Source organism: Mesitornis unicolor, unplaced genomic scaffold, assembly GCF_000695765.1.
Source record: "Mesitornis unicolor isolate BGI_N332 unplaced genomic scaffold, ASM69576v1 scaffold15864, whole genome shotgun sequence".
Taxonomy (NCBI): Eukaryota; Metazoa; Chordata; class Aves; order Mesitornithiformes; family Mesitornithidae; genus Mesitornis; species Mesitornis unicolor.
The window spans coordinates 50,445-60,450 of NW_010179560.1; the positions used below are offsets into that span (position 1 = coordinate 50,445).

Sequence of the window (10,006 nt, forward strand, 5' to 3'; positions counted from 1 at the left end):
ATGAAGGGCATCCAGTTTGGCACTATATTTTAGTGTGCCTTTTTACGCAAGTAACTTATTTTTGGCTGTGCCCGAGATCTACCGACAACCTCTGTCATGCTGAGTTTATTTAAAGAGTCATCGAAACAGCAAGTAATAGTATGACTTAGAAAAGGTAGGGGGTAATAAAGAACTTCGCATTTAGGGTAGGGCAGATGGTGAATGGCACTTAGTACTTTAAAGGTGGTATTTTATGAACTTTAGAATTTTAATACAGAATCAGAGATTGTTTCTCTTATAAAGACTATTCAAAAGAGATTAAATGTTTCAGAAAATGCTGTATTTCTGAAAATCATTTGGTGTCTTTGGTGAAATGGCTATCAATAGGGACATCTCCACATTTTCTTACACATGCCAGCATTTCTTTGGCAGTTACATCTTCTTTTTGTAAATCCTTTCTTCTTTCCAGGACTGTAATTTATGCTGGTATATTCTGGTCTGGGATGTTGATACACATTTGTGTAGTGGTTTAAGAAACTTCAGTCACACAGTATTCCACAGCAGAGAGGTAACCTCCAGCTAAAGACAGTGCTTCATCACCGAGACTGCGTTGCAGACTCCCATCAGAGTACGTCTTCACTTCCACCGCCACCACTTTTAACTTCTCAGGGTGCAGCCGGTGGCACTGCTTTTATTGAGGTTTATCCCCTCGCTGCAATGATAGCAAAGAAGCTGTTCTCTTGATATGAAATGTGAGAATTCAAATTCTTCTTGAATTCTTTCTGGTCAAGTTATCTTACCCACTGCTTTTAAATTCCTTGTTTGCCGTGAAAGGAGCAAAGACTCTTTATTCTCATGCAGTGTGAAGCTGGTTTTGTTCAACAGCTAGAAAGATGCGAGCGTCCAAGAGAATCTCAAAGCCTCAGATATTACACGTTGACCTTGTCCCTTGTCAGGACTGTTCTGTGTGATGATAGCATTTTATTTTCCTGAGGAGATCAGAAAACTGTTCGCTTTTAGTGGTGTTCCTGATGCTGGATGCCTAAAGAGGGGGTAGAGCCAAGATGATGCTCGTGCTGTGACTGCATTGACAACCGTTTATGTATCTCCTGGAAAAGAATAAACTATTTCCTGCATCTTTTCACACTAGACCTGGCAGACCTTGCAGCTGATGGCTGGGGATGGCCCTGTTCCCATTAGAGCAGTGGCTTTCTGCCATGCATTTGGATTGACTGAGAGTGAGTTTTGTAACAGTCAACTTTCTCAGTTACCTTTCCTGAACCCAATCTCCTTAAAGAGGTTGTTCTTTAAAAAACACAGATGCCAGCTGAGCCATCTGATGGGCAGAGAACGATGATATTGGCAGTAAGTTTAGTATAAATACAGAGGGGTTTACTTTCACCTTATCAAGTACAGGAACAGCTTGTTCCACGATTTAAGGATTTTTTTTAAAAATCATGTAATCTCTAATTTAGCTCAGTCATTAATAAGAATGTTCCAATTGTAAAAATAACTCTGGATAATCTAAAAATATGTTTGAAAATGCTTTTAAATACACTAGCACTTACCATTGCTAAATTGTGACAGCCAGTGTAGCGTTATTGGAAAACGTCTTGTTTTCCACTCTGCATTAATACCCATTCAAAATAGGTGTAATGGCTTCTTAAACTTCTAAGAGGTGGAGTTTATACCCAGAGGTTCAAGTGTTCGGGTACTGTATTGATTCATTCAGGAGCCTGCATGGGTTCAAGCAGGAAAGTGGTGCGCTGTGTTCCATTTGTCTCTCACAATGTTGGTGTCACTTATGCTGCTTCGCTACTCCGTTAAAATGCCAGCTCATGCATTGTTTCTAATGAGTATTTTGTAAGATCTTGTGCAGTGTTTCAGACTGCATTCCTGGGGAAGTACCAGGCTTAATGAGGTTATTGAGTTGTGGAGTTGTTACCTGAGGTAGCTGAGAAGTGAAAGTGAGGAGTATCTGCAGGTTACAGTGGAAACCACATCTGAAGCTGGGCAATTCCCAGATTCTGTTCTGAGCCCATCCATGTGCTCTGCTGGTTCTGAACCGTCTTCAAACTTGCACAAGCAAGCGTCCGTCCTTCAGAAATGTACTGTGAAACACAATATTTGTAGCTGAGTCCTTTTATCTCTTCACAGCAGATAGGCAGAAGAGAGTAAAAATAGTGCTTGGCAGCTCGGCTGTGTTTAGGGACAGAGAGTAAGTCTGTCTTAGTGTTATACTCTTCACAAAAATGGTCTGTTCTCTGTGGCTGTGTTTTTTACTTGCCTCTGTGCAGTTTAATTTTAATAATGCATTGAAGCCCAATGTCTGGGCTTCAAGATAAAGTAGTTCTATATTACCTGTCTTTGTCATTATTCTTAATATGCATCCTGAGGACTTGAGCTGTTTACTGGTCCACAGCTATTTAATAATACCTGTCTTTGGCAAAAGACTTTTCTTCAAACTGTGTTTTACATGAGATAACAGTTGCCAATTCCTGTTTCCCGAGACTGGCTTTGCTATAGTACAGAGAACGCCACAGCGTCAGAAAGACTTGGGTGGAGTTGCTGCAAAGGCTGTAGAAATATCCAAGTTCTGTCAGTCCTGTAGTTGGTAAATAAAATTGTTCATCTCCCCATATTGAAGTTCTCTCTGTATGCTGAAGCACCATTATTTTTAATTTGCTTATTAGAGCAATGCTTTGCTGCTTTTCTCCTCCACTTATTTTTCATGCAGCTTATTTTTCCATGCGTCACAGTGAAAGGAGGAGGTACAAATGACTTGGCAACAGAGCAAGCAAGGATGTTGAAAACAGTAAGAGCAACAAAATGTTTCTTCAGAAACATCTGATTTCTGTCATCTGATGTCCCCATATCTGTTCAGACACTTCCCACATGATTGTGGTGTTACTTCAAATTCTGTTTGGTACAATCGATCAAGATTGTGTTTAAAAAGAAATGAAATGAAAAATCCACTAGTGAAAATAGAAGCACGGGGTCAGTGACAGGGTAAATGGGAGCTCACCTGAAAAGAGAAACCTGCTCTTACTACATTTCAGAGTGTGGGTTTTTCAGGGTAGACTGATACATGGATCTCTTCTGCAGTGGCCTCCCAGTGAAACATAGTAGATACAGAAGTTCTTGTCTATCTGAAAAGGCACTTAGGGTCTATTGGGGAAATTTCACAGTTATTGAGAGACTTGAAATTCTATTTAGAAAAAAATCCAGTGAGGTATGCTGGGTTACTTGGGGGTTTCTGTATGTATGTATGTATCTCAGTGAATTCTGCCCTGGATGTCTAATTTCCTAAGTAGACCTAGTATTGAGTGTAGAAGTACCAAAACGTTGGTAATTCTTCCGCTGGGGTTTTTAAAACAGAGCAGCAAGATTTGAGCACACTTACACCGTCAGTCTTCAGTGTAAAACCTGCCTTAGAAATTTCAGACAAAGATGCCGGCATCCTTCAAAAAGCACAGAGGTCTTCTTTTCTGGGTTTCAGAAGAGCTGTTGATACTTAGAGATGTCATGACATAGCTTCTGCCTGTTGAAGAATTGTGTCTTCAAAACTGTGGATAAATCTTCCCAGTCTTTTTGTTTCTTTTGGTTTCAATGCATGAACTTCATTGCTGCTTAGTTTGTATTTTTTTAAGGATAGTAATACAATGTGGTGGTATTCCATGAAAAAACCCCAGCAATTTAGTAGCTTTTATCAATCGCTGTAGGACAGCATCTGATAGAAGCTGATAATGCCAATGCCTTCTGTGTGCATCTGCCTGGTCAGCTGGAATATTCCAGTTTTGTATCCCTAATACCTGTCCAATCTGTGAATCGGAGAGAGAATGAACCGTGCAGTGAGATTTATACCAAACTCTTGTTCTCTGTGTTTTGGGGTGGGCTAGTGCAGAAGGGAAGAGTTTTATTCTTCGCACAGAGAGTACATTTCCTAGGTTTAATTTATGTTTGTTTCTTTGGTAGGATTTTTCCAGTTAAAGATGTACCTGCAGAGCCCGAAGCTCTTACACACTGGCTATATCAGCGATTCATTGAAAAGGAGGATCTCCTGACACATTTCTATGAAACAGGTGGGATGACACCTAGCAAAGAGAATGGTGCTTTGATAATTTCTTTTCTTAAAAGGGTCTCAAAATGATGTAAGAACGTGTATGCATTCTTCACAGGAATACAGCAGATGTAATTATTAATGCTTCTTGTGTGGCAAAAATGTATGATAAAAAATGATCTAGGAAAGGTAAATTACCCCGGTAACGCTAGAATAGGGTAGTGTTCGGAAGCTGGCTCATTCAAAATGGATCTAAGGAAATCCTCTTTTTTTCTCCAATAACATTCAGTTCAGCTGTGAAACTTGCTGCCATGGGATATCGAGTGGAATAAGTCAGCACGATTCAAAGAGTTAGTGAACATTTACATACATAGTAAAAATATTCAGAGCTTATGTTAAGTTTGGAGGGGATATAAAACCTTTAAAATGAGCAAATTCCTGACTAAAAGGGATTAAATAAGACTCTTATGTGAGGTAGGTTATTTTATCTGCTTAGTGCAGCTATTTAGCATGTTCCTCTGGCACTTGTACTGTTAGAGAAAACTGATCCAAGTAGTCCGCAGGTCTAATCCAAACCCGTAGTCCTCTTGTGTCTCCTGTTAAGCTGAGCAGAGAGATGCTGGGATTGGGAGGATCTGCAAGAATTACTCAGCATAAAGCCTCGGGAGCCTTGACCTGCAGCCCTGTGCTGTCAGTCCTGGCCTCTTCGCTGCGAGGTGCTGGAGGTCATGTTAGTGGCTCAGAGGAGTCCAAATAAACTTAGGGCATTAATAACATTACTGAAGAGATACTGGCAAATGGGATTTAAATTATCAGGTAAATACTTTGAAACTACAGCTGGAGAAGTGCTTCCTCAAGCCTTGGGTTTTTTCCATCCAGTTGATACTCAAGTGTGTCGTCTGCCCTCCAGCAAGTGTGTGTGTGTGTGTTCAGAATACAAACCAGAGGAATTAATCAAAATTTTTAAAAAAGGAAAATCCAGAGAGGAAGAAATAAAGAGTTTTATTTAGACATACAGGAAAGGAAGTTCATCAAATGTAGACTGAGTAGGAAGATTCCAGATGAAATAATACAACTTGTCTCTGGAGAAAAATCATCTCTTCATTAGCGAGTAGCACAGTTGTTGAGGGGGTAAAAATAGTCTCTTGAATCGACCGAGTTTAATATTCTGGAGTGACTATGTCAAACAAAGACACTACTTCTGTTAGCTGATTTATTGCAAAGCTTGCTCTGATTTGGTTTTGAGTGTTTAATTGATCAATGGTAGTGCTTAAAAAGATTGATAGAGTTCTTTAACAACCCAGAGTTGTATTTTGCTTATGAAATACTGCTGTCACTCATCTGTCACTGGTGGCAAAAGTCAGACCCTGCTATATAAATTGCATCAAAGTGCATCTATTGGACTTTATTAGACAAATAAATTCATGAATCTGTTTAAAACTACAAGTGTAGTCAATAGGAGGCAAGGCATTCTTGTTATTGAGACATTATTTCACAAAAGCCATTAAAATAAGTCATACCCAAAAAATCTAACTAGACCAGAATTTCAGAGAATTTAATGAATATAATCAGATTTATTCATTGAAATGCACTTCCAAAATAGAATAATTGGTTATAATTTGCCAATGTAATCAGTATGAATTAATAAGACATGTTCTAAATGTAAATACTATGACATAGAACCTTGTTAGGCAGCATAAATTAGCATAATTTAAAGTTACTGCCTTTTATGCCAGTTGAGAACTTGCTTGCATTAAGTGCTGTTACAGTTTTTTGGAAACCCCCTGGAAAAGTCCTGAGGCCTAATGTGACCCTGCTCAAGAACTGGCTTCTTACTGGCATGTTACATTGTCTAAAGTTGGTGTGTTTTTAAAACTAAGGGCTGTTTCAGCATTTTGATTTTCAAAAAAAAATTATTTTTTTTTAATACACACTGCTTAGGAACCTGTCTCAGTTCATAAAGCTGACTTCATAAAACAAAATAAAGCATCTGCCTAAAATTTGAACATGAAACTGTCCCATCCTTTCTTACAGGTGCATTGTCATAGAATCATAGTCTATGGTTTGGGTTGAAAGGGCCAAAAGACCATCCAGTCCAACCCTGCTGCCATGGGCAGCACCTCCCACCAGACCAGGCTGCTCAAAGCCCCATCCAACCTGGCCTTGAACACTTCCAGAGATGGAGCATCCACAACTTCCCTGGGCAACAGAGAAGATTTTACACATTTCATTTATAAAATTAAGACCACTTACAGTTAATATCTGTAGGTATAAGCAACACAAAGACTCCTATTTTAGCAGGTAGTGGAAAGCTTGTATTGGCAAGTTCATGATTTCTCTGAAGTCCTCAGCAGGATAACCTTGAACACTGCAGTAACACAAATGAACTTACATTTATAAATGCAGAACAGAAGCACTTGGAGACTAATTTAAAAAGCTCTATAAACTGGGAGCTTATCAGGTGAAATGAGTAATTGTATACTGAAGTCACTGTGCTTCTCATCCACTCTGATCATAAGCCAACTGGTGTGAGGTAACTAAAAAAGTAAGCAGTATCATCCTCCAGGGCAACAGGAGAGGGTTTTCACCAGTGCTGCGGAAATACTCTTCATTGTACCAAACCTGAAACCTCATCTGGAAATTCTGCCTACAGCTCTGTCATCTCCGTTCAAGAAATACTAACTGAACGGGGAAGATGGACAGATAATAGCTGCTAAGATGATTCAGGGGAAGGAGCTGTCGTTTCTGAGAAGGACAGCTAAAAGTGTTTGGCTTGTCTGAGCTGGGACACTGAAGGATCGTGTTCCCTGCAAGATAGGAGCTGGCATGGGAGAGGAGGAGGGGGGTGAGACGGTTGCTGTCAGTGCCAAGGAGAAAGGGAAGTTACTCAAACCAAAGGTCAGTGCTGGTACAGGAAAACAAATGGGCTACAGAAGAACAAATGCAGCGCAGAGTGGACAAATGGAAACTTAGCAGTGAGAATTACTAAGGAATAAACGGTGCGGCACATCCACCCGTGTGTGAAAATACCTATTGGCAAGAGGAGGATGGGACTCATCAAGTTGGAGTTCTTTGGGTGGTTTGATTTTTAATTTAAGCATTCATACAGGAAGAAAAGCTTTGTCTTAAATGCTTGATTGCAATTCCTCCAGTGATTGCAAATGTGAAGCACAGGGACAAGTTGCTGATGGTATCTAATTGCCCAAATTGTGTGGTTTCTGAGATTCAGAACTGACACTGCCGTATCTTCACTCTTTGAATTGTTCACCTCTTGTTCTTCTGTGAGCAGTTGTGACTCCATACTGCTGCAGCAAGTACGTCATCTTCTCTGGTGTATTGAGGATTTTTATGTGCACTGTGCAGGATTAACAACAGCAAAGTGGTTCCTATCATCTGGACTTTTAGCATCTCAGTAAAATGTAATGCAAATTATTTAATATGCTGATGTAAATATATGGAAACAATTTAGTTATGATCATGAAGCTCTGGTGTATTTGGACACACATAATTCAGTCTGGTAAGTCAGCAAGTGTCAAAATAGGGAAAATGAGTTTTTTTTAATCATGTCAGCTGCATCCCTTGTAAGTTGTTCTCATCTAAACAGACATTTCAAAAAAGTCTTTCTGCAAAACTGAACAGCACATTACAATGCTTCCTCGGTCTGCCTGACTGGCCAATGAATGTTCAAACAACGTATGGAAACTGTTGTTTTTTAAAAAAAGTGCCTGCATATGTGCATATATATATTCAAGGGGAACCTTGAGACTGTATGTGTATTGCTTCTTCACAGTATACAAGATCACTGCCAAACAGCTGTAAAGTTTCATATGGAGTCCGTTCAATTTGGTCATATGGACGTTCACATAACTTCAAAAATAACACAGATAACCGAGTTGACAGCCGGATCCCCCTGCAGATGTTGAAGATGGCTGCTTTTAAGGAGTGCTTTGAAGTTTATTCTTAAACTTCAAGTTTACATCCAAGTGAAATGAAAATTGTTCTTAATAATAAAGAAAACGGTTTTTTTTATTTTCTTGACAATAACTGATAATGGTGGGGAATCTTTTGTAAGTTGAACAGCATAATATAGAAGTAACCATTGTTTGTGGGCACCATTGCTGGGACAAACAGCGATGGTAAAGCACCGTGCATTAAGGTTACCATTCCTGTTGCATTGCAGAAGCATTAAACGTGTTTTCTGTTTTCTTTTAGGAGCTTTTCCTCCACTGCAGGGTCAAACAAAAGCTGTTTCTCGGGAGATGACCCTCAGCAACCTGTGGCTAGTCGGCATACAATCACTTGCGTTTTTGTCAGGCGGTATGTGGTACTGCATCTTTCAGTATTTTTATCATTGCCTATTTTAAAAGTGGAATGGGACCTGAGGACACAGTGGGAATCCAGGCTCTTGCAAATGAATATCATGTTGTATGTGCAAATGTGAATATTCAAGAGTAAAGGAAAATACTGGACGGACTCTTACCTCTCTTTGGGGAAATTTTAAACTCTGCTAAAAGTGAAGATCAGTAACATAGTGACCTGACGATGTATTATTTTAAGAATTGTCTGTATTTTTAAAAATGCATATCCTCACCCACACTTAAGCAAATTCAGCATTTGGACAAAAGGTGCAATCGTACAACCACCGTAGAAGAATGTCTGTGACAAGAAAGCTCTGTCACCACAAGTATTTCTTGGCATTGTAGTTAGAACTCCAAAAATCCAGCAACTTGTCTCTTCAGTAGTCTGTGCAGCATTGGTGTGGTAGAGTTTCCTCATTTGCACAAACGTGTACTTCATTGCAATTCATTGTGCTGGAGTCAAAGATACTCGACGGAGCTGGTGGCGGTATCTTCGCGGCCACGCAGTCAGCAGTTGTTGTGCTAGACACATTGATCTAAACCCAAGACCCAAACACGATCCAGCGTCAGGTGTGTTTTGTGAGGAATCGGTCCTCAAAAAAGCATCGCAGCATCTTGGTGTCATTAAAAGCTGTCCACGTGTGATGAATCAGCCCATCCCTGCTGTGGTCGTACCATCAGCTCTCCAAATTCTGTGTGCCACCAGTATCTCGTATTATGAGGAAACTTGGAAAATATAAAGTCACTAGTTTTATTTTCCAGTTTTTGTTCAGAAGGCATCTCAGTGATCATTATCAGTTTTCAAAATGCACTTTCAAAGGTGAAAATACAGTGAAGGAAAGACATGAAAGTTAGGGAATAGGAGAAAGCTTTATTTGTCACACATTGGAAGCAATTGTAGCTGTTTCTGAAGGTCTGCTGGTGCTGCTGGTGATTTTTAGCCACCTTTGTATTTTGTATACTGCAGTCCAACCAAGGTGACCTTTGAGTGGTTCATAGAGGCCTTTTCTCTCCCCACTAGTTGCAACAGCACTAAATATATTTGTGGGAGAGTTTAAATAATTCAATGCCAACCATCTTAATGTTTTGTTAAGGAGTATTAGAAGAAAAACTAGTTTCTTAAAAAGAAAAAAATAGGTGTAATTGCTATCATAAATCTACAGGAAGATACTACTGCAAAAAAAAAAAGAAGTATGGTAAATACTCTGAATAACTACATAGAGAGCAGTATTAATTAGCTCACCACTGTGCTAAAATCTTACTGGAAGAAGGATGAGTTGAATTTAAAGGGAAACTGGAACAGAGGACACTTTCAGCTGTGTAACGTAGGATACTTTTGGAAGGAGGTCTTACTTCTGGCAGGTCTTGCTGGCGTTGTGTTTATGTGATTATACACAGATTTGAGAGAGCTGTTCCTAAAATAAAACTAATCTCTCTAAATACAAGCAGGATAGCCAGAACTTCAGATACTGGCACACTGCCTTTTACAGAGTAATTTTACTGAGAACAAAATAAGCCCTCGGTAGTTCTGGCTCTGAGTGAGCAATATCGATACCCCCCCCATCTCTCTCCCCCTTCTCCTACGTGAATTGCAGCGAGTGGCGTGCAG

The 10,006-nt window shown here is 39.7% G+C and overlaps 1 protein-coding gene across 1 annotated transcript in view; it reads left to right on the forward strand.

Moving 5' to 3' along the window:
- Positions 1-9,523, forward strand: part of LPGAT1 (lysophosphatidylglycerol acyltransferase 1) — a 59,943-nt gene extending 50,420 nt beyond the window's left edge. Inside the window, exons 6-7 of the mRNA XM_010182833.1 lie at positions 3,955-4,061; positions 8,252-9,523. Coding sequence (XP_010181135.1) covers positions 3,955-4,061; positions 8,252-8,403 — 259 coding nt within the window. The 3' untranslated portion in view covers positions 8,404-9,523. The remainder of the gene's footprint in view (positions 1-3,954; positions 4,062-8,251) is intronic.
- Positions 9,524-10,006: the final 483 nt, after the last annotated feature.